The 26,097-nt window shown below is 39.1% G+C and overlaps 1 protein-coding gene and 1 non-coding gene across 5 annotated transcripts in view; both read right to left on the bottom strand.

Moving 5' to 3' along the window:
• Positions 1-977: 977 nt before the first annotated feature.
• Positions 978-1,118, bottom strand: LOC116545125. Its single transcript, XR_004266198.1, has one exon. It is a non-coding gene; the product is annotated as a U4 spliceosomal RNA (small nuclear RNA).
• A 4,134-nt stretch (positions 1,119-5,252) lies between these two features.
• ZNF248 (zinc finger protein 248) overlaps positions 5,253-26,097 on the bottom strand; it is a 31,918-nt gene continuing 11,073 nt past the window's right edge. For 2 of the 4 annotated variants that reach the window (XM_032271737.1, XM_032271736.1), the window contains 3 exons: positions 12,947-13,073; positions 12,566-12,661; positions 5,253-7,536 (listed from right to left, as the gene is read on the bottom strand). In XM_032271737.1, the coding sequence (XP_032127628.1) occupies positions 6,035-7,536; positions 12,566-12,661; positions 12,947-13,073 (1,725 nt within the window). In that variant the 3' untranslated portion in view covers positions 5,253-6,034. Of the gene's footprint in view, positions 7,537-12,565; positions 12,662-12,946; positions 13,089-26,097 lie in introns of all 4 variants that reach the window. The other 2 variants (XM_032271738.1, XM_032271739.1) reach the window with 2 other exon arrangements.

Raw genomic sequence — 26,097 nt, 5'->3', positions numbered from 1 at the left:
CCCTCTGCGCTTTCACTGGGAGCTGCAATCCTGAGCTGTTCCTAAACGGCCATCTTGGATCTCCCCCCTTAGGTAACATTTTTATGGGAACTTTAAACTATTTTTAACTGTAATAACGTAACAATATCTGTACAAATCACCAAATCATCTAAGAAAGCTAAAAGCCATGTGTAATAGTAGCATCAATTCATCCACAGTTAATTTCCTACTATTTATTTCTCTTTAGAAGCAATTAAAAATACAACTTACAAACCTCTAGCCATGCCTAGATCTAATTCCAGGCAACAAAAAATTATTTGGAAATGGATAATTTTATGCTTTGGCATGTAATCTAGCACTTTAATATTCTAACCATATTTCCGATTTGTAAAACTCAAATGCCCATAAGACTCCGGTATATTATAAATTCTCTTCAGGCACATATGTATTAGTTACAATGCATGGATAAGGCTTAGAATGAACTGAAAACCAAGTTACTTTAAGGAAGTGAACCAATATGTGGGTGGGGTGGGTTGAAGAGGACTCATCTGTCAAATACCAAAGAATATTCTCCTAGTAAGTGTAGCTGGTGTGGACATCAGCATAGGGGCATCCAGGACTGAGAAAGCTATGAAAGTCTACCATGTCATGGGCACCAGTCATGGCTTCCAAACTTCTCTAACTTCCTTTTCTGTTTTAAGGGATGTTTTCCGAGATCCACAAGAACAGGGCCAGCCTTTACTAGGGGTCTGAGTTGAAGAAACTCTGACCTCTTCTTTTCGGAGGTCTTGGGCTTCCTTTAGGTGACTGGTAAAGTGAGAATTTTTGGCTGTTACTGAAAGCAAGCTTAGGGCTAAGACCCACTCTCGTAGAGAGGACCCACTCTTGTAGAGTATGTTCAACATACCTGAACATCCATTCTGTAGATGAGGAAAACAATTCCAGAGTGTGTTAGCCATACTGAAGTATGGACTCCAAACACGGGATAACTTCGTTTTTCTCTGTAGAGACTGCCAAAAATTGCCAATGCTGACTATATTTCAAGTCATCACAGCGGGGTATTGGGAAAAGTTTTCAATTAGCAATAATCGTGCCTCAGATAAACCTCATTGGCTATGATACTGCCACTGCACAAAGCTAGGGATAGCTTCATATTAATCATCAGTTCTCACCTCCCAAAGTATCTGAGACCTTGTTCTTTACAAGTAGTGTCTAAGAGAAGACACTGGTTCCTTGTTGTCTGAAAGGGGTGCCTGGGATTGCAAAATCTGAGAAGAGCAGTAGGTTAGGAGGGAGTTGGAGTTCCTCAGATAAAAGGGAGGAGGTTGTGTGTGCAGTGTCAAGTCACTGGGCAACAGAGGAAGAATTAGTGAAAAAATCGGAATGGGAATAGGTAAGTCTTCCTCAGAAAAAGAGAGATATGAGGAAAGAATCCAGGGCAGTCACAGCCACAGTCTCTGGCTGCCAGCAGCAAACAGGAGTAGGGGCTGAAGGCATCAAGCATACCCGTGGGCTGAATCCTCCCAGAAGCAATGGTTCCACATTTCCCTGCTAAATACAGGTTGGGTGTGAAGTGACAGGGCCCACTAGGCCAGGGGAGGGTGAGTTCAAGACAGAAAATAGGCCCAATTCCAAAAACAGGCCCTTCAGAGTTTCTGATGAAAACTACTTCCAGGCACTAGGAGTGATTAGTCATTTCAGAAATCACAAATCTATGACCGAGTAATTCTTGTCCTGGTTTAAACATGAGTGCACTAGAGGGTAAACTACTTGTTGGCTGTGAGATCAGTGTAGTGTATGGGAAAAAATATTTATTTTAATAGAATGCAGTACAACAGAAAATATCAAAGCACATTACAGGTAATTAGGGTAAGTGTCTCATGAAACAGAATCATATAAAGTTTTTGGTTTACATGGATGTGTCAGATATACACATGTGAACACACACTCTTCTTCAAGATTTTATCCGCATCACTCCTCTCTCAATGTAGCCTGCTCAGTGAGGTCTTTTCCTCTCCATCCTATCTAAAATCAAACCAAATATATCTCTGACAACTTTTCCTATTTTGATTTTTCTTTATGGTGCTTATCACAGCCATCTCCTTTTCCTTTTTTTTTTTTTTTCATTCATTCATCCATTCATTCATTTATTTATTTGAGATGGAGTCTCACTCTGTTGTCCAGGCTAGAGTGCAGTAGTGCAGTCTCACGTCACTGCAACCTACACATCCTAGGTTCAAGGGAATCTCATGCCTCAGCCTCCCAAGTAGCTAGGACTACAGTTACCAGCCACCATGCCTGGCTAATGTTTCTCATTTTTTTGTATTTTTAGTAGAGATGGGGTTTCACCATGCTGGCCAGATTGGTCTTGAACTTCTGACCTCAACTGATCTGCCCACCAAGGCATCCCAAAATGCTGGGATTACAGGGATGAGCCATCGCACTCAGCCTAGATAATTTCCTTTATAGAACTTCTTTTTTTCTTTTTTAATTTTTGTGTGGAGGACTGACTTTCAATAGATTATAGAGCAAATGTACTTTCTGAATATGACTGCTGGCAGCAGTAAGAACACAAACCATCCAGTCTGTGGTGACCTCCCAATAAAAATATTCTAGGATGGGTTGTCACTGGTCTATTTTGCAACAAATGATCATTGCTGGATCAATACAAATGTGAAGGCCATGAAGACACAGTACTCTGTGAAGCCAGAATTGGGGTAAATGCCACCCCATGGTCACAATGACCAGTTCTATTACTAAAAGAATGTAGAAAAGCTGCATTGAGCAGATGAAAGCAATAGTCACAACACATATTTAAGTACATGATAAAAATGTATCAAATCAACATCAGAAAGGGTGAATTAATAAAACAGTGCAGGGACAACTGGCTATTTATTTGGAAGAATACCTTACACCACGTACAATAAGGAACACCACAGAGAAGTATGAATAATGTGATTTAACATATCTGCTTCATACATGTTGAAGGAGACATACCTGTGTGGTTCCAAAGGGAGTTTACTTACACCAATAGGAAAGCAGAACAAACCAAAACACTTAACTTTCAACTAGTAGACTAACTTTATTTCTAACACTGAGCCTTCTACATAGGAATTCACAGAAATGAAAAACACTGTACTGCTTATTCTCCATTTCTCTTCCCAGATTCTCTCTCCACCCTTTTCTGTGTCCACCTGTGCTCTTCTGCAGACGTATCTAGTTGGTTTCTCCAAAGACAGGCACCAGCAATTTGGCACAACAATTCTGGTAGTAATGATGTCTCTTACAAGGTAGTGCCTCCTCCATGACAGCAGTTTTTACTAAGCTCTGGTAACAGTGTTTCCAACCTTGCCCCTTCAAGCCTCAGAATGGCAATGGCTTCCTGCTGATACAAGTTTCTGGGTGTTTCAATGTCCCTTGTTTCTGGCCCATACCACTGTAATCAGTCTGCCATTAAAATACTTTTAGTTGGAGAATTCTGTTTTCCACCAGAAAGAACCATGGCTGATACAAACAGCCATCTTTATATTAACTTGTCAAAAGAAATAATTCTTCCCCCTAAATACTGTATAGAACATTAACACTTAGAAAAATATTCCTCTGTGTCAGCTGGAATGCCTTCAGCTCTAAGTATCAGACAGCCCTAAGACCAAATAAAAAACAGTTATTGCAGGTTATACGAAGTCTCAGTAGACAGCAGGTACAGAGAGCAGGGCAGCTTCCCAAGAGAGCATGTCACCTCTGAGCCAGCTTTTCCCACCTTGTGCACTGTTATCTTCAGGCTACTGCCCTTCTTCAGAGACACAAACAATAAGCCAATACCATGTATGGACATGAAAAAAGCCCAGCAGAAGAGGAACAGTCCCTTCTCATGTCATGACAATGTGTTATCAAGATCTTTCCCAGGAGTACTACAGAATACTTTCCAAACATCTTTGCTCCCAAGTTCACCCCAACAAAATCATTGAAATGGAATTTCCATTATTAGCTTTGACTAATCTGGACTTACCACCTAAGTCATCTAGGAGAAGGATGCACAAAAATATAAAATTTAGCTCAGCAAGAATGAAGTAAGGAATGGCCATTGTGTGGGCAGTGTCTTTTAGAACTGCTGACCAATGTGTTCCAAGGGGGCAAAAGAAACAACAGGACAAAGGAGGCAGAGACACTCTACAATACTAATATGCAGAACTAGTGTTATATAGACCATGCCTAAACAGATACACAATGAAGTACCAAGGGCATGAAAAGGGACTTTCATTACATACTGCCACTTTTTATTTGAGGAGTGCAGTACTACTGTTTATAACTGATGTTAACCTTTGCATAATTTAGCTAAAAACCATTATTATTGACAGCATTTACATTACAGAATGACCCAGAGGTAGCTGAAAAATGTCAGAAAACTACTGTTTAACTTCCTTACTGAAGTGATAGTTCAATAATGACCATATTCATAAATATAAGCCAGGAAACAGTGAGAGGAAAGGTATGTGATATAGTTCTTTGTGGAATAATATTTCACTGGGCCAGGTGCAGTGGGTTACTCCCAGCACTTTGGGAGGTCGAGGCAGGTGGATCACGAGGTCAAGAGATTGAGGCCATACTGGTCAACATGGTGAAACCCCATCTCTACTAAAAATACAAAAATTAGCTGGGTGTGGTGGCACACACCTGTAGTCCCAGCTACTCAGGAGGCTGAGGCAGGAGAATCACTTGAACCCAGGAGGCAGAGGTTGCAGTGAGCCAAGGGTGGGTCACTGCACTCCAGCCTGGTGACAGAGCGAGACTCCGTCTCAAAAAATGAAAAGAAATAATATTTCACTAAAAACATATACCAGCCAACCTACAAAGAGACTCTGGTAGTATTTAGAGTAGGATGGATTCAGAGGTAGTTAAAAACCTCAGAAAAATATTTTTGGCTTCTTTCTTGAATACGCAGTTCAGCTATAAATGGCCTGCCATTTATTTACGTCAGGAAATAGAAAAGGGGGTATGCAGTTTGTATTGCCAAATATGTTTTCATATATACACAGTGATGTGCTGTAATGACAGCAGGTTCTCTGAGAAAATTAAAACCCTGATTTATAGTTTGTCAATTTCCATGGTGTAAATACTCCCACTAAGTCCAAGCTACCAACAAGACAGCACTGAATGTGGAGTTCGGAAGAGATAGATGTGCAGTGCACATAATTATATTATGGTATTTTCATCACACAGATTAAATAATATAAGTAAAACAACCAAGGTAATAGTGAAACGTAGCCAAATAATTAGGAAGTGATGAATGCTAAGTTATTTATTACCTTTGTTTTCAATTTAACTGTAAGTTTACACATTTTAAATAATGACTGATTTTAATAACTGGCTCACAAAATTCCTTAAACTTTAAAAATCAGCAGCACTTTTAAGTCAGTATGAGGTTATACTAGCACATCACTATATTTAAGTATGTGTGCAGAAATATATTTACATATACACACATATATACACACAAACATACACATATATATATATCAACCGATAAAGACATCAGTGGTATTTAGTGTAGAAAATATTAACACATACCATAGTAGTTACTCAATTAAGGGTACATATTTCCTCCTCACAGTCATGTTGAGCTCCAATATACAAATCAAGCATACTCAAATTTATTACATTAGCATACTCACATAAGGTCTACAAACATCAGGGACTCTTCACATACATGTTTAATGCTGCTGTCATTCAACTTTTATAAGCTTCAGATTCTACTGTGAATATGGATATAAATGAATATTGTCCATTATATTTACAATAAAATTTTGGTATCACATCTGGAATGTAACACTAAACAACACAAATTCTAGATAAAGATTTTTACCATATTACTTAGATGAATAAGATTCCCCTCAGTACAAATTTTCCAATGAAAAGTTTTAGCTTTTCTTGAAAGCTTTCATATATTCAGACAAGAAGTCATTTTCTACAAGTTTCTGGCATTCTTTGGCTTTCTCTACTCTCCTTTTTTGAAACTGTGTAACAAATTTCACAGGTGTATGATGGCTTCTGACATTCAGGATGTTGAAAGTGCTTTCACCCTCGTGTGAATTCTCTGATGTTTGGTGAGCACTGACCTCTGACTAAAGGTCTTCCCACATGCATTGCACTCGTAGGGCTTCTCCCCTGTGTGAGTCCTCTGATGTTTAGTGAGAGCTGATTTTTCACAGAAGGTTTTTCCACATTCATTACACTTATAGGGTTTCTCCCCTGTGTGAGTTCTTTGATGTACAATGAGGTTTGACTTCACACAGAAGGATTTTCCACATTCATTACATATAAAGGGTTTCTCCCCTGTGTGTGTTCTCTGATGGACAGTGAGGGCTGATCTGTGGCAGAAGGATTTCCCACATGCATTACATTCATAGGGCTTCTCCCCAGTGTGTGTTCTCTGATGTTCAGTGAGGTTTGACTTCACACAGAATGTTTTTCCACACTGCTTACATTCATAGGGTTTTTCTCCTGTATGTGTTCGCTGATGGTTGGTCAAGTGTGGTTTCTGGCAAAAGGCTTTCCCACATTCAGTACATTCATAGGGCTTCTCTCCTGTATGTGTTCTCTGATGTTGAGTTAGGTTTGACTTCTCCCAGAAGGTTTTTCCACATTCACCACATTCAAAGGTTTTTTCTCCTGTGTGAGCTCTCCGAAGCTGGGTGAGATGTGACTTCTTGTTGAAATTACTCCCATTTTCATTGTAATTATAAGACTTTCCCCCCATGTGTACTATCTGATGTTTTAAGAGAGTTGACTTTTCCCACGTTTTGTCACTTACTTTATATTCACGGAGAATCTTTCTTGTGTATGCTCCCTGATGGATAATGAAAGCTGAGTTGTCACAGAAGATTTCCCCATATTCATTATATTCATAAGGATTGTCCTTTGTAAGAGCTCTCCGATGTCCAAATCTTAAATCCACACAGAAGGACTTCCCACAAATACTGCATCCATATGGCTCCATTTCCAAATGAGTTCTTTGAGATACATTGAGCTTTAAACTTTCAATGAATGTTCTTCCACATTCATTATATTTACAGACTGTCTCTCCTATCTGAGATCTCTTATTTGTTAAAAATGCTGCCTCATCATGGAAGCCTTGTCCATTTTTATTATACTCGAATGGTTGGTCAAAAATTGGCTGACTGAGATCCTGGTGATAATTAATGGCATTCCTTTTTTGATCATATTTATAAGATTTATCTCCAAAAGGAATTTTCTCATGCCTAATATCAAGGAGCAGTTTCTCACATACATTAAACTCATCAGGCTTCTTTCTGGAACAGTTCTTTTTATTAATAATTAAGCCTGAAATATTTTTCAAACTCATTTCACATGAGTCACATATTTTATAGGGATAATTTCTTAAAGAAACAGGGTCTGTGCCCAAATAGAAAGTTTTCCTTTCTTTATCTCCACTTTCTGCACTTACTGTTTTGTTGTTGTGGAATAGAAGCTCCCAAAAATGGTCATCTTCATTTTCCTGGCTGCCCTTTAACACGTCATCAACTTTCCATTTCCTTTCTATAAACAAGAAAAATAACCACATCTTATGAACCCATTTCTGATGGAATTGAACTTTTACACAAATGCCCTATCATATAGTCAATTCTTTTGTTTTAGATTCAGTTTCCTGGCGTGAACTGAGTTCCAGTGTATATTTTCTTTACCCTTCAAGAAGGTTTAGGTGGAAAACATTAACATGCTTCCATGGAAATGGGGAGAGGAAACTGGCAATAACATTTAATACTTTATAAATATAACCTTCAAAACTGAAAAGGAGAAATAAAATTCACAGCACAGGGAACTAGAGTGGCTGATTCCAAAATAGAAAAATTCGGAGAAAATGAGATAAACCCAACAGAGACAATGAACACTGGGTAAAGCGATGGTGAAGATGAGCAGACAAGGGGTTTCAGAGGATGAATTAGGTTTGGTGGAAACAAAACAGAGTTTGGTCCTAATCTACTCACACACAATTTATTGGGGCAGAGTTCCCACCAGAGTACCTGGTTCTTTCTATCTTTGAATCAACAAGAAAATTAACATTCTGAAAACATCAACTTCCTTGAGTTCAAAAGAATAGTCCTATATAGCCCAAGATCTAGTGTTTTCTTTAAGTTTTATTGACAAGGAATAATCTTTTAAATGCTGTAGGAAAAGCAAACTAGGGAAGGTGAAATAAACTCAAGACATGATAAACAGTCTCCTGTTTATTTATAAACAGCCTCTCTCAGATATTCTGAGAGCTGTTCTTTCAATTCTGAGAGCTGTTCTTTCAAAGGGCAGGAAATACACAGAATGAGTTCAAGGGAGTTGTTTTTTTAAAAGGAAATAGAGTAAGTGTTAGTGAGAAACATAAGAATTAGGTTCGGCAGTTGTAGAGCATGGTTTTCACCCTCATCTTCTCAACATCATGCAAATCCATTAAAAATAGTTTTGTGCAGTTTGGCTAGAGATTAGACTCTCAGAAATTGCTAATCACCAACAACATACCTTGACTCAACTAGAAACATTCTATCCTTATTTCTCCTTAGATCCTGGATATCCTTCAGTGAACTGCTACTTTAACTTAAAATAAAAAAAGTCTACTACTACTACTACTACTATTAATAATATAATGAAAGCAAAAATCTCTATAACAACTCTACCATTTTAAGGCTCCATTTGCCCCATTCTTTAGAAATTACTGTCTATATAATTCATTGTAACATAAAGTAAATCCCTTGCTCAATGTCATACCCTCTATTGTGACCAGAGTCCAGATATTGGCAGGTGTTACTATAGTCTTGTTTCCTCTGCCCCCACTGAGTAAACTATACATTATTCTTATAAAGCAACATGCACTGAATCTGATCAGTGATCACACACGAGGACAAAATATGGGGATGTGTACTTAGCAACAGTATCATAGGATGCTTTCAGAATGTATAGAAATGAATGACCTCTCCTAAATCTAGCTACATAGATAATTAACAAAGTAATTATCAAAATATCCAAATTAGTAAGAGAGGCCCTTCTCTTTTGGAGAACAAAAATCTCAATAGAGAAAGAAATCCTAAGCAACCCTAAGCCATATGAACAGGTCTGAGTTTTTGGCATATAGCCACTGGTGAGTTAATGTCATAAAATCTGGGCTACTTAAGTTTCAGCAAAAAATTAAGTTCTAACTTAGAAACAAGTCAAATAATAACAAGCCATTATTATTCAATGTCTAAACACTTTACAAACACAGTTATGAATTACCTGAAAAAAGGCCAGGCAAATAAGACTGGAAGTTTTTAGACAAATGAGAAAACACTTTTAAATAAAATTAAAATATAGAATAGGGTGGGATTTGACATAAATTTTAGGGAGCACAAACAAGGAAATTTAAGACAGGTAGGAAAGGACTATACTATTACAGTAATTGAAACAGAAATTTACAGAGTAACTCCCTTGCTGCCATCTATTCAAAGTTAGCTCTTGAGACAAAGACTTACAATTTAAAAAAATAAAAGAAAGGGTAATTTAATTTATTAATAAGCAGCAACTTTAGGTTACTTTGCTAAGCTAAAGAAAGATAAATTGAATGCTTTAGGCTAAAAAAAGAAAATAACCAATTAGGAATTAGAAATTAGACAAGGCCGGGCACAGTGGCTCACACCTATAATCCCAGCACTTTGGGAGGTGGACGTGGGTGGATCACCTGAGGTCAGGAGTTCAAGACCTGCCTGACCAACGTGATGAAACCTCATCTCTACTAAAAACAATATGAAACTATCTGGGTGTGATCACGCATGGCTGTAATCCCAGCTACTTGGGAGGCTGAGGCAGGTGAATCACTTGAACCCAGGAGGTGGAGGTTGTGGTGAGCCGAGATAGCACCATTGCACTCCAGCCTGGACGACAAGGGTAAAACTCCATGTCAAAAAAAAAAGAAGAAGAAGAAGGCCGGGCGCAATGGCTCATGCCTGTCATTAGAGCACTTTAGGAGGCCAAGGCAGGTGGATCACGAGGTCAGGAGATCAAGACCATCCTGGCCAACATGGCAAAACCCCGTCTCTACTAAAAATACAAAAATTAGCTGGATGTGGTGGTGTGCGCCTGTAGTTCCAGCTACACAGGAGGCTGAGGCAGGAGAATCCCTTAAACCTGGGAGGCAGAGGCTGCAGTGAGCTGAGATCACACCACTGCACTCCTGCCTAGGCGACAGAAAAAGACTCTGTCTCAAAAAAAAAAAAAAAAAAAAAAAGAAAGGAATTAGACAACTAGCAATCAGACTGAGTCAAGAATGAGACAACACAGACAGTTCTGCTTTGAAATGATATCAATGAAAAATGAGAATACAAAGGTATGTAGAAGATAGTTTTAAATGAAAAATAACAATAGGAACAAAGAGACCAGTAAGAGGTATTAACAGGTTTCATATAGTGATGCCACGGTTGCCATTCAAGACAGCAGTAGGATGGCAGAATGAACCTTGTTAGACTATAGGAAACCAGGCTCTCTAGTTTTTGTGTAGCTCAGATTGTTATTCTACAATATTCTCGAAGGGGTGAATTTAATACTTACTAAAAGCATTATTGTACCAAGACAACTCTCACCTACATACAATCACGCTCTAGAAAAGGGGTTGGCATATAACTACAAGGCAATGGCCCTTGACCTAAGAATGATTTTTAAGTTTTTAAAGGGAAAGCCCTGGATAAGGCAGTAGAAACGAGGGGAGAGGAAAAGAGAGGCGGGAGAAAGAGCAAGAGGAGAAAGAAGAAGAATAAGGAAAAGAAAGATGATGAGGAGGAGCAGCTACAAACCACGAACATATGTGACTTGCTAAGCCTAAAACATTTACTATCTGGTAATTTACAAAAAAGTCTGTTCACCTCTGCTCTTGAAGATCTCATTTGCCTCATTCCTTTAACATCATCTAAAGTTAATGTCTTTCAAATGGATACTTCTAGTTCTAGCCTCAACCATGTGTACTTACATATGATCAAGCTCCTAGTCAAAAACAGACTTGATTCTAACAGTTATCTCCAACTTCTCCTGTTCAAAATTAAATCTGTGATAACTCTCTTATATGTCTCCTAATTTCTATCTGTGTCAGTAAATGATACCCTAATTTATCTAGTTGCTTGAGACAAATTATTGGGGTCATGCTTGATTCCCCTTTATCTCATATCCAATCTGACAGCAAATGCTCTTGGCTCTATCTTCAAGATATTTATACAAACCTACCATTTCTCAGTACCTCTGACACCTCCAACACAGTCTCATCCACTATCCTCTCTCCTCTGAAGCACATAACGGTACCCCGCCCCTACTCATGCTACCCACAACCACCTACCACAGTATATTCACTGCATAGATGTCAGGGAGATTCTTTTAAACTGTAAATCAGATCTGATGACTTAAGCTGATTTACATTTACTCAAACAGTTTCTCACAGCACCAACAGTAAAATTAACATATCTACCATGGCTCATGTTACTTCTCATGACATTATCTCCTACCAGCCTCCACCATGCCTGCTAGCTTCCAGCTACAGTGGTTTCCCTGACACTTGTTTTTTTCCTTCTTAACATCTCCTTCTTGAATTATTGACACTGTTTAAACATTCTAAGAACACACCTGTCTAAGAGGTTTGGTATCTGATGTTCCCTCTGCCTGGACTACTCTGAATCCACATAGCTCACACTTTCATATTATTAAAGCCTCATATCTAATGTGGGATCTCCTCAAAAAGGTTCTCTTTAACCTACTTGCCAAATAGAATATACTGTCATTCTTCAACCTCCTTTCCCATGTGAATTCTCTTCGTAGCACGTAGCATGACCCAACACAGTGTGTGTGTGCCTATATATACATACACACATATATATATACACACAGACATGTACACACACACACACAGACACACATATTTTGTCCTTTATTGTAATACACACTCTATGATACCAGGGCCATTATTCTGTTATTATTCTATTCACAGCACTTACCATGACCCAACACAGTGTGTGTGCCTACACACACACACACACACACACACACACACATATCACACACAGACATGTACACACACACACATACATTTTTTGTCCTTTATTATAATACACACTCTATAATACCAGGGCCATTATTCTGTTAACTACCTAAAACATAATGGACATAGTTAGCACTCATCATGTATTGTTAAATGAATATATGGAAGGATTGCATGAACACCTGTCAGCTAACAAAAGGTGTCCAAGACAACAGAAGGAAGGCAAACAATTTTAAAAGATAAAGACAAACTAACCAACAAAACATATCTAAAATGAAGCCAGCTGGGTTTGGATTATAAGTAAAATACTCTAAAACATCAAAAAATGAAAAGGATTTATGAGTGAGAATAACATATGGAGGGGTGATTAAAGTAACAGAGATGTGGGAAAATTGCTTTTGACCATTTCCAAAGGTCTGGAGTTAAAAATAGACTTATGAAAAATATTCCAAAGGTGACAAATCCTAAAACAATTACCTAAGTTCTAGTTTCCTCTGGCTTTCATCTGCCTTAAACTCACTAACTCACCTGGGTTGCACTGGCTTGGGAATCCTTTCTCTAATATCCAGGGCTCTTCTCCTTGCTCGATCTTAAAGATCACTTCTGGCTTAGTAATGCAATACCCTGTTAAGAGAAAGTAACACAGGACTGGAGCTAAATAGCTTGACTTCAGGGACTCTGAATAAATGATGGGGAAGAAAAGCAAAACTTCACCAGCTGCTCAAAGAAGGTGCACAAATGAATCAATCCCTGAGGAGGGAAGAGCACGTTTATGGAGGCCAAATAGGATTAGTCATCTCAGAGCCTTCAATCTCAAGCTTTAAATCAGAAAACTACAGGGCATTCATATGCTTCAGCAACTAATAAATGCATGCTATTGATAGCCATGTGGGGAAAAAAAATCCTTACCTACTGAGACAAGATTGCTATAATTTTCCAGGATCACATCTCTGTATAACATCTTCTGAGCAGGGTCCAGCAGATACCACTCTTCCTGAGTGAAGTCCACACATACATCCTTGAATGACACTTGTTCCTGTAATAGTATATTCTTTTTATATGAAATGGTCAAAACTAGATGATATAGACAAGATTTAAGAGAACTAATCTCTTTAGAGTTTACTAAAAAATGACAGATAGATTCCCTTTGTGCTATACTATACAGAATACAAAATATCTTGTATAAATTGAGTTTCTACTAAGGGTGTGGAATTGTGCTAGCTGCTGCAAATCCTACAGATGAAAACAGACAAGCATGGTCCCTGTTCTCAAAGTGCTTATGACCTAATAAGGTGATACACAGATTAACATTTATTAAGTTGCACGCTGCAGGAGCTAGCAGTGTGTACCATGGAGATTGAAGTTACAGAGGAAATATTCGTTGTTTCATATTACCTTTTACCTTATCAAGTTAACTGTCATCAAGGAAGTAAAACTTTGTTATTTTAATAAATAACGGGATTGAAATGAATATGGCACAGGCCCTGACCAAGCTCAGCACATACTGATTCAAGTGACTGCCCTGCAGTCTACATGCCCTCAGAGAAAAGGATTAATCTTCTCTGCTCAATTAGATCATCTGGAGCTTCCACCAATGTTTCCAATGTTTCTGTTTTTAACCACAGTATTTGGCATCTAGTAAAAAATTTCATGGTATGTGAAGATATAGGGACAAATTTTTATAAAATAAAAATAAAACCAAACTCACAGGTGACCAAGATAGTGGAATTAACAAACAAAAACTTCAAAACAAATTATAATTAATATGTTGAATAGAAGAAAATGTTAACAAAATAAATGAGAAAATGAGAGAAGTTCAACACATACATGGTATGTATGTTATACAGATAAAGGTTAATAATATAGCAGGCCTGAGACTACTAAGTTTTGAAAGGTCTGCTACAAAAGATCACCCTTGATTAGCATCTGGGAACTTAGATCTCAGAAAGGTTCTGATCTTAACCTTCTCTGATAAGCATGGCTCACTGAGCCTGAGCTGTTTATATAAGTAATACGGTTTACACTCAATATGTGCATTGCTTCTGGGAGTCTAAAATTTTGGTACATGATAAGCAGACAGTACCTATGTGACCAGCCTCTTAATAAAAATTCTGGGCACCAGATGTCTATTGAGTTTTCTTGATACACATTTTACTTGCATTGTCACATGTCATTGCTAGAAGAGTTAAGTGTGTTCTATGAGACTCCGTTCAGAAGAAGACTCTTGGAATTTCACTGATTTTGCTCTGTATTCTTTCACCACAATAAATCATAGCCATAAATATGACTATGGGTCTACAAGCAACAATACATCAGTAACAACAGGTACACCTAGCACCCCAATTTCGGTTTCTAATACCATGCTCCAATATATACCGAGTCATCCTAGGGAATCATTAATAACCTGGGGGTGATCTCAGAGACCTCTCATACATGCATACACACACACACATGCATGCACACACACATATACATAAAATGGACATTCTAGAGCTCAAAAATATAATACCTGAAATTAAGAGCCTATTAGATGGGTTCAAAATCATATTAGAGAAAGAAAACATAGTCTGAAACAAATATGCAAGTAACGAAAGACTTTCAAAATACATAAGGCAAAAACTGATAGAAGTAAAAGACAACTTGGAAATCTACACCATAATTGGAGACCTCAACACCCCTGTAAGTACTGATGGATCAAGCAGGAAGAAAATCAGAAAGTACACAGATGACCCAAAATAGCACTATCAATCAACCTGATCTAAGTGACATTTATAGAATACTACATCCCAAACAATAAAATACACATTCTATCATTCTGTTCGTGTTTGCACAGAACATTCACCAACATAAAACATATTTTGGGCCATAAAGCACACCCTAACAAACTTAACACAATAGCTATCATACAAAAAACATGTTCTCTGACTACCATGGAATTAAATAGAAACCAATAAGCAAGGGACAGCTGAAAAATCCTCCAAATGCCTGAAAGCTAAATAACACACAAATAGCCTATGAATCAAAGAAAAAGTCTCAAAATAAAGTTTTAAATGAAAATACTACTTCTCAAAATGTATGGGATGCAGTTCATAGAGGGAAATTTATAGCATCAAATTCATGTTTTGCTCTGCAAAAGATACTCCTACAAAAATGAAAAGACAAGACACAGACTGAGAAAAAAATATTTACAAACACTTATCTAATAAAGGAGTTATGACCAAAATATGCATAAGAACCCTCAAAACTCAATAATAAGAACACAAATTATCCAGCTTGAAGAATAAGCAAAAGAGCTGGTACAGTGGCTCACCACTGTAATCCTAGCACTTTGGGAGGCTGAGGAAGGCGGGTCACCTGAGGTCAGGAGTTCGAGAACAGCCTGGCCAACATGGCAAAACCCTGTCCCTACTAAAAATATAAAAAAATTAGCCATATGCGGTGGCAGTCGCCGTAATCCCAGCTACTCACTTGAACCTGGGAGTCACAGGTTGCAGTGAGCCAAGATTGTACCACTGCACTCCAGCCTAGGCAACAGAGCGAGAATTCGTCTCAGAAAAAAAAAAGAAAAAGAAAAATAGGCAAAAGATCTGAACAGACATATCACCAAAGACAGACAGATAGCAAATAAACATATGAACAGAGGTTCACCATCATGTGTCATTACAGAAATAAAAATGAGATACCATGACATTTATTAAAATAGATAAATCCAAAACAATGACAATATCAATTTTAGGTTCAGATGAAGAACAACAGGAATTCTGATTCACACTTGGTGGGAATGCAAAATGATACAGCACCTCTGGAAACCAGTTTGGCAATTTCTTACAAAAGCTAAACAATCTAATTTAGCCAGGCATAGTGGCATACACCTGTAATCCCTGCTACTCAGAAGTTCGGAGGAAGGAGAATCACTGAAACCAGAAGGCGGAGGCTGCAGTGAGCTGAGATGACACCACTGCACTCCAGCCTGGGTGACAGAATGAGGCTCCATCTCAAAAAAAAAAAGAAAGAAAGAAGAAAGAAAAGAAAAGAAAGAAAAAGAAAAGAAATCCAGTGCTCCTTTAAAAACCAGCTGCTTCTAGGGCTGGGGCACAGCATGCATACAATGAGCCTGAAATCACTTCTGGTATCAGAAAATGAGGAAGTACTCAAATGAAAACACAATAATGGGCTATGTCAAAGGGACACAGGAACCAACTGAAGACATCCTAAAGGCCAAGCACAAGCAGTCTGAGCAACAAAATGAACAAGGCAGTGGATTATAACCAAAGTACAAAATAACTAGTAATGAATTAATACTAATATAAACAAATGATTAAATTAACAAACACAAGAGAACAAATATCCTGTGCAGAATTCCTAATAATTTGTAGGGATACTCTGCCATCAAGGAGGTATAGCGTAACTCTCCACTTCGTTCCAAAGAGTACAGTTGGAAACAGAGGACAAAGGAATAACTTTACAGTGGAGAAACATGACCTCACTACCTCGCCCAGGTAATCCACAGTGATATAGCAATAGTGATAAATCATGCTGATGGCATTTTCCCTTGATATGATGTGACTGAATGATACCACCTCTATGGTCTTCCTCTAAGAAACCCTAGCTTCAGTCTAATCATGAGGAAAACAGTGGACAGATTATCAATTGAGGGACAAAACTACCTGACTTGAACCCTCAAAACTGTCAAGGTTATCAAAAACAAGGAATGTCTGAGAAACTGTCACATCCAAGTAGAGCCTACAAAGACATGATGGAACTATCCTAGAACAGAAAAATTACAATAGGGAAAAATTAAGAAAATCTTTTTTTTTTTTTCCCATTTATTTATTTTATTGCATTTTAGGTTTTGGGGTACATGTGAAGAACATGCAAAATTGTTGCATAGGAACACACGTGGCAGTGTGATTCGCTGTCTTCCTCCCCATCACCTATATCTGGCATTTCTCCCCTTGCTATCTCTTCCCAGCTTCCCACCCCCCACCGTCCCTCCCCTATTTCCCCCCAACTGACCCCAGTGTGTAGTGCTCCCCTCCCTGTGTCCATGTGTTCTCATTGTTCAACACCCGCCTATGAGTGAGAACATGCGGTGTTTGATCTTCTGCTTTTCTGTCAGTTTGCTGAGAATCTTAATAAAGTTGTCATTACTTAATATATCAATATTGTTTCATTAACTGTGACAAATGTACTATTTTAATATAAGACATTAATGATGTGGAAACTTTGTCTATGGGATGTATATGAAAACTCTTTGTACTGTCTTTGTAACTTTTCCATAAATCTAAAACTCTTCTAAAGCAAAAAGTTTATATAATAAGAAAGAAACAGGAAAAGGGAGAACAAAATTAATGAAGTGGAATGATGTCAGCAAAATGGAGAAGTAGGCAGCACCAAGCTCAGGTCCCTCAGAGGCATCAAAAAACAAGCAGAAACTGTCAGAACAAACATTGTCAGAATTCTGAAAAAGTCAAAGGCTAACCGCAACTAAGTAGATGCCAAATCAGGAAAAAAAAAAAAACTTCAAAATGGTAGGAAAGCTTTGTGGCACTTCTACTTGCCTTTACCCCAACCCTCCTTGGCTTGGTGACAGCCTTGAGATGGCAGCCCGCGTTTCAAGTGTGGGTCGCTGGTCCTTGATTCTAGAGGGACCAGAACAGACCTTACTTAAAAGGAATTGTGTTTATCTGTTCTAAATAAGTGGGAAATACCTGATGGACTGATGCAATATGCTTGTTTCTATTTCACCTAACTCAGAACTCATTTAGGACAGAAAAGAAATAAACCTTGCTCAAAAACACTGTACAGGGAAAAAATATCTGCAGTTGTCTGCAGAAGAAGATTATGGTTGAGACATATACTATGCCACTGAAAGCCTGAGAAGAAAACCTGGAGAGGGTTTATTTGGGAAATTTGGGCTTTCAAAAAACCCCATATATACTGAGAAATTTAGAAGCCCAGGCACACTCACAAGCCTTGAGAAGACCATAAGCTGTCACCTACAGCTAGTCTCTAGGTTCAGTGCAATCAGGACATGAAGGCTAAAGCAAGGTTGTAAACAGCCTGGCTAAATGTTAAAGAGTACCCCAGTACAGAGTCAATGTGTAAAGACTGGGAGAAATGTTTATTTGTTGTTTTTAGTACCAGAGATTCAAAGAAATCTCAGTAAAAACATTAGCTGAGTACAAGCTAAGGAAAAGAGGCTTCAGTGACCACACACAACAAGGAAACTATAAAAATAGCATGTAGGGTACCTGAACAAAGAGACAACAGTAGTTTTCAAAAATGAAAAACAGCAAACCTCAGGGAAGGGTAAAAATCTGATATCCAGGGTTACCATATTAAAATATTCAAATGTCCAATCTCCAAAAAAAAGGAGAAAGTATTCAAAGTACAAGAACATAGAGCCTACTCAAGGAAAACAAATTCCTTCCTTAAGGAAGCCCAGATATTAGACTTACTAAACAAAGTTTTTAAATAAATTATCTTAAGTATCATTAAAAGTGACAAAAAGCTAAAAGAAATGAGGAAAACAATATCTGAACTGAGCTGCAAACTGTAAAAAGAAACCAAGTAGAAAATCTAAAGCTGAAAAGTAAAATAACTAAAATTTTTAAATCTACCAGAGGGTTTAACAACCCATTTGGGCAGACAGCTGAAAGAATCATGAATTAGCAGATATAATGATTGAAGTAATTGGATATGAGGAGCAAAACAGAAAAAAAATAAAATAAAATAAAGAAATGTGAATAGAGCCTAAGAGACCTATGGGATACCTTTGAGTGGACTATCATACAATTACAGGAATTCCCGAAGGAAAAGAGGGAGAGAAATGGGCACAAAGATTACTTAAAGAAATAATTGCCAAAAACTGCCCAAATTTTATGAAAAACACAAATATTACATCCACAAAGCTCAAAAAACTCCAAGTAAGAAAAACTCAAAGAGATCCACTGAGGCACATTATTATCAAACTATCAAAAACCAAACAACAACCACAGAGGTCCAACACCACAGAGACCAGAAGGCAGTGGGATGGCATCTTTCAAGTGTTAAGAAGGAAAAAACAAAACTAAAAATCCTGCCAACCAGGAATTGTAAACCCAGCAAATCTATCCTTCAAAAATGAAAGAGAAATTAAAACATTCCAGACAAAAGCCCAGATAACTCATTATCATAAGCCCTGTCCTACAGAAAATACTAAATGGAAGGTTGAAATGAAAAAATCTTCATAACTCAAAGCTGTATGAACAAATAAAGAGCTCTAGTAAAAAATTAAAAAGCCAGCATTTTGTATTTTCTAACTCCAATTTATAGTTTGTAACTCCAATTTTTATTTCCTAAAGGAGTTTATGACAAATGCATACACAGTAATTATAAACCTATGTTATTCAGTGCTCAACGTATAAAGATGTAATCTGTAACAAACAGAGGCATAAGAGGGGGAAGGCAGCTATAGGAGCAGAGTTTTTGTATGATACTGAGGCAAAGCTGGTATTTAAACTAGATTGTTACAAACGCAGAATGTTAATGTAATCTCCACGGTGAACACTAACAAAATATATTAAAAAAAATACATGAAAGTAAATGGGAGGACGATCCAAGATGGCCGTTTAGGAACAGCTCAGGATTGCAGCTCCCAGTGAAAGCGCAGAGGATGAGTGGACGCCGCGTTTTTATTGCCCACAGACTAGGAAATTCCCGGGCGGAGGTGCTCCACAGTCGCCAGCACGGCTGTTTCGCCCAGCGCGGCGGTGCCGGCCGAGGCCGCTGCTTTCCCCGACGAGGCTGCCTTGTCGGCGCCCCGGAGCCGCGGTTCTCCCTACAAAACACACCAGTCCGGTTGCCCTTTTGGCTGGCGATTGGAGCCACAGGAAGTCGCCCATTCGCCGGTTCAAAAAGGGGACTGAGCAGAGAACCAGGACAGTAGATTTCAGGGCAAAAAAAAAAAAAAAAAAGCACCACAAACCTCAGTGCCGCTGTTTAAGCCAGCGCAGTGAGTGGCCGCAGGGGAAAACAAATAGACCCCGGTGCCTCTTCAACAGGCGACTGGAACACCAACTTAAAAAAGGCTCTGAGGCAGGGAGTCAGGCTCGGCTGGCCCCACCCCCACAAAAGAACAGCAATCAGAAACTCTGGATTGAGAGTTTCACAGCAAGCACAGCTGAACCCGGGACGGTCCAGCTCTGTGGGGAGGGGCATCCGCCATTACCGAGGCAGCCCGCCGTTGCCAAGGCAACCTGCCACAGCAAAGAGACTCCGCCTCAACAGAGGCCAGCCACCATCACCAAAGCAGTTCTAACTACACCAATATAAACAGGACTGCAGGGAAGTTCACTCGGCAACGGGGCGGAGCCCACAGCAGCTCAGCAAAGCTGCTATAGGCCGACAGTGAATAGGCTGCCTCCTTGCTCGGATGAGCAGGTCTGAAGGAAAAAAAAAAAAAAAAAAAAGAAGGTGGCAGCATAACGGAAACTCATAAATAAAGCCCTAAATCCCTGGGACAGAGCACCTGGGAACAAAAAGCAGTTTATGAGTTCTGCTGCAGCAGAACTAAAAGTACCTACCCAGCAGCTCTGAATGAACAACAACAGAGCTCGAAGCTCACCATTTGAGCTCCTATAAAGAAGAGACCGTCTCCTCAAGCAGCTCCCTGACCCCTATATATCCAAAAAGAAACCTCATAAAGGAGAGATCAGATTGACACTAGGCGGGTATCCGTCTGGGACAAAGCAGAAGAAGAAAACTGGTAACAACCCTTGCTGTTCAGCAGCTGCTGCAGGTGAACCCCAGGCAAGCAGGGCCTGGAGTGAACCTCAGCAGACCTACAGCAGAGGGGCCAGACTGTCAAGGAAAACCAAAAAACAGAAATAACCACATCATCAACAAACAGAACGTCAATCTGAAAGATGTGAGACCCAATCTGAAAGCCAGCAACTACAAAGTCAACAGGTGGATAAATCCTTAAAGATGGGAAGAAACCAGCAAAAAAAGGATGAAAACACCCAAAACCAGAACACCTCGCCTCCTACAAGGGATCACAACTCCTCACCAGCAAGGGAACAAGGTTGGAGGGAGAACGAGTGTGATGAAATGACAGAATCAGACTTCAGAAGGTGGGTAGTAAGAAACTTCTGTGAACTTAAACAGCATGTTCTAACCCAATGCAAAGAAACTAAGAACCTTGAAAAAAGATTTGACAAAATGCTAAGGAGAATGGACAAAATAGAAAGGAATATAAGTGAATTGATGGAGCTGAAAAACGCAACACGAGAACTTCGTGAAGCATGAACAGGTATCAACAGCCGAATTGACCAAGCAGAAGAAAGGATATCAGAGGTCGAAGATCAACTCAATGAAATAAAACGGGAAGGCAAGAATGGAGAAAAAAGGGTAAAAAGGAATGAACAAAGTCTCCAAGAAATGTGGGACTATGTGAAAAGACCTAATCTACGCTTGATAGGCGTACCCGAATGCGACGAAGAGAATGAATCCAAGCTCGAAAATACTCTTCAGGATATTATCCAGGAAAAATTCCCCAACCTAGAAAGGCAGGCAAACATTCAAGTCCAGGAAATACATGGAACACCACAAAGATATTCGTCAAGAAGAGCAACCCCAAGGCACATAATCGTCAGATTCACCAGGGTCGAAATGAAGGAGAAAATACTAAGGGCAGCCAGAGAGAAAGGTCGGGTTACCCATAAAGGGAAGCCCATCAGACTCACAGCAGATCTCTCAGCAGAAACCCTACAAGCCAGAAGAGAGTGGGGGCCAATATTCAACATCCTTAAAAAAAAGAACTTTCAACCCAGAATCTCCTATCCAGCCAAACTAAGCTTCATAAGTTAAGGAAAAATAAAATCCTTTGGGAACATGCAAGTACTCAGAGATTTCGTCACCACCAGGTCAGCTCTACAAGAGCTCCTGAGAGAGGCTCTACACATATAAAGGAACAACAAGTACAAGCTCAACTAAAGGGCAAAACACCCAGCTAGCGCCAAAATGGCAGTATCAAATTCACACATAACAATATTAACCCTAAATGTAAATGGGCTAAATGCCCCAATCAAAAGACACAGACTGGCAAATTGGATAAAAAGACAAAACCATTGCTGTGATGTATCCAGGAAACCCATCTCACATGCAAGGATACACAAAGGCTCAAAATAAAGGGATGGAGGAAGATTTACCAAGCAAATGGAGAGCAAAAAAAAGCAGGAGTTGCAATTCTCATCTCTGATAAATTAGACTTTCAAGCAACAAAGATCATAAGAGACAAAGAGGGACATTACATAATGGTAAAAGGATCAATGCAACAAGAAGAGCTAACGATCCTAAATATATACACACCCAATACAGGAGCACCCAGATACATAAGGCAAGTTCTTAATGACTTACAAAGGGACTTAGACTCCCACACAATAATAGTGGGAGACTTTAACACCCCATTGTCAACATTAGACAGATCAACCAGACAGAAAATTAACAAGGATATCCAGGACTTGAATTCAGACCTGGACCAAGCAAACCTAATAGACAACTACAGAACTCTCCACCCCAAATCCACAGAATATACATTCTTCTCAGCACCACATCACACCTACACTAAAATTGATCACATAATTGGGAGTAAATCAATCCTCAGCAAATGCAAAAGAACGGAAGTCATAACAAAGAGTCTCTCAGACCACAGTGCAATCAAGTTAGAACTCAGAATTCAAAAACTAACCCAGAACCGCACAGCTTCATGGAAACTGAACAACCTGCTCTTGAATGTTGACTGGATAAACAATGAAATGAAGGCAGAAATAAAGACGATCTTCGAAACCAACGAGAATGAAGACACAACATACCAGAATCTCTGGGACACATTTAAAGCAGTCTCTAGAGGAAAACACATAGCAATAAGTGCCCACATGAGAAGCAAGGAGAGATCAAAAATTGACACCCTATTGTCAAAACTGAAAAAGCTAGAGGAGCAAGACCAAAAAAACTCAAAGTCTAGCAGAAGACAAGAAAGAGCTAAGATCAGAGCAGAACTGAAGGAGATAGAGACACAAAAAACCCTTCAAAAAATCAATAAATCCAGGAGCTGGTTTTTTGAAAAGATCAACAAAATAGACAGACCACTAGCCAGATTAATAAAAAAGAAAAGAGAGAATAACCAAATTGATGCAATAAAAAACGATAAAGGGGATATCACCACAGATTCCACAGAAATTCAAACCATCATCAGAGATTATTACAAACAACTCTATGCACACAAACAAATAAACCTGGAAGAAATGGATAAATTCCTGGACACTTGCCTCCTGCCAAGCCTAAACCAGGAAGAAGCCGAAACCCTGAACAGACCCATAACAACGTCTGAAGTTGAGGCAGCAATTGAGGGCTTACCACCCAAAAAAAGCCCCGGTCCAGATGGGTTCACAGCTGAATTCTACCAGACATACAAAGAGGAGCTGGTACCATTTCTTCTGAAACTATTCCAAACAATACAAAAAGAGGGAATTCTTCCCAAATCATTTTATGACACCAACATCATCCTGAATACAAAACCCGGCAGAGACTCAACAAGAAAAGAAAACTACAGGCCAATATCCATGATGAACATAGATGCAAAAATTTTCAATAAAATACTGACAAGCCGATTGCAACAGCACATCAAAAAGCTTATCCACCATGATCAAGTAGGCTTCATCCCGGGGACGCAAGGCTGGTTCAACATACGCAAGTCTATAAACGTAATTCACCACATAAACAGAACCAAAGACAAAAACCACATGATTATCTCAATTGATGCAGAGAAGGCCTTTGACAAAATTCAACAGCCCTTTATGCTAAAAACCCTCAATAAGCTAGGTATCGATGGAACGTATCTCAAAATAATAAAAGCTGTTTATGACAAACCAACAGCCAATATCATACTGAATGGGCAAAAACTGGAAGCATTCCCCTTGAAATGTGGCACCAGACAAGGATGCCCTCTCTCACCACTGCTATTCAATATAGTATTAGAAGTTCTAGCCAGAGCAATCAGGCAAGAAAAAGAAATAAAGGGCATTCAAATAGGAAAGGAGGAAGTCAAATTGTCTCTATTTGCAGACGACATGATTGTATATCTAGAAGACCCCATCGTCTCAGCCCCAAACCTCCTGAAACTGATAAGCAAGTTCAGCAAAGTCTCAGGATACAAAATCAATGTGCAAAAATCACATGCATTCCTATACACCAGTAACAGACTTAAAGAGAGCCAAATCAAGAACAAACTTCCATTCACAATTGCCACAAAGAGAATAAAATACCTAGGAATACAACTAACAAGGAATGTAAAGGACCTCTTCAAGGAGAACTACAAGCCACTGCTCAACGAAATAAGAGAGGACACAAACAGATGGAGAAACATTCCATGTTCATGGTTAGGAAGAATCAATATCGTGAAAATGGCCATACTGCCCAAAGTAATTTACAGATTCAATGCTATCCCCATCAAGCTACCAATGACCTTCTTTGCAGAACTGGAAAAAACCACCTTAAACTTCATATGGAACCAAAAGAGAGCCCGCATAGCCAAGTCAATTCTAAGCAAAAAGAACAAAGCGGGGGGCATCACACTACCGGACTTCAAACTATACTACAAGGCTACAGTAATCAAAACAGCATGGTACTGGTACCAAAACAGAGATATAGACCAATGGAACAGAACAGAGGCCTCGGAGGCAACACAACATATCTACAACCATCTGATCTTTGACAAATCAGACAAAAACAAGCAATGGGGAAAGGATTCCCTGTTCAATAAATGGTGTTGGGAAAGCTGGCTAGCCATGTGCAGAAAGCAGAAACTGGACCCCTTCCTGACACCTTACACTAAAATTAACTCCAGATGGATTAAAGACTTAAACATAAGACCTAACACCATAAAAACCCTAGAAGAAAATCTAGGCAAAACCATTCAGGACGTAGGTGTAGGCAAGGACTTCATGACCAAAACACCAAAAGCATTGACAACAAAAGCCAAAATAGACAAATGGGACCTAATCAAACGCCACAGCTTCTGCACAGCAAAAGAAACAATCATTAGAGTGAATCGGCAACCAACAGATTGGGAAAAAATTTTTGCAGTTTGCCCATCTGACAAAGGGCTGATATCCAGAATTTACAAAGATCTAAAACAGATTTACAAGAAAAAAGCTAACAAGCCCATTCAAAAGTGGGCAAAGGATATGAACAGACACTTTACAAAAGAAGATATACGTAAGTCCAACAAACATATGAGAAAATGTTCATCATCACTGGTCATCAGAGAAATGCAAATCAAAACTACATTGAGATACCATCTCACACCAGTTCGAATGGCGATCATTAAAAAATCTGGAGACAACAGATGCTGGAGAGGATGTGGAGAAATAGGAACACTTTTACACTGTTGGTGGGAGTGTAAATTAGTTCAACCATTGTGGAAGACAGTGTGGCGATTCCTCAAGGACCTAGAAATAGAAATTCCATTTGACCCAGCAATCCCATTACTGGGTATATATCCATTACTGGGTATATATCCAAAGGACTACAAATCGTTCTACTATAAGGACATGTGCACACGAATGTTCATTGCAGCACTGTTTACGATAGCAAACACCTGGAACCAACCCAAATGCCCATCGACGATAGACTGGATAGGGAAAATGTGGCACATATACACCATGGAATATTATGCAGCCATCAAAAACGATGAGTTTGGGTCCTTTGTAGGGACATGGATGAACCTGGAAACCATCATTCTCAGCAAACTGACAGAAGAGCAGAAGATCAAACACCGCATGTTCTCACTCATAGGCGGGTGTTGAACAATGAGAGCACATGGACACAGGGAGGGGAGCACTACACACTGGGGTCATTTGCAGGGAAATAGGGGAGGGACGGTGGGGGGTGGGAAGCTGGGGAGAGATAGCAAGGGGAGAAATGCCAGATGTAGGTGATGGGGAGGAAGGCAGCAAATCACACTGCCACGTGTGTTCCTATGCAACAATTTTGCATGTTCTTCACATGTACCCCAA

The sequence above is a fragment of the Sapajus apella genome, unplaced genomic scaffold (assembly GCF_009761245.1).
Source record: "Sapajus apella isolate SASKATOON/1434 unplaced genomic scaffold, GSC_monkey_1.0 scaffold247, whole genome shotgun sequence".
Taxonomy (NCBI): Eukaryota; Metazoa; Chordata; class Mammalia; order Primates; family Cebidae; genus Sapajus; species Sapajus apella.
Note: the sequence above shows the minus strand (reverse complement) of the source record. Positions and strands in the feature narration are given on the sequence as shown.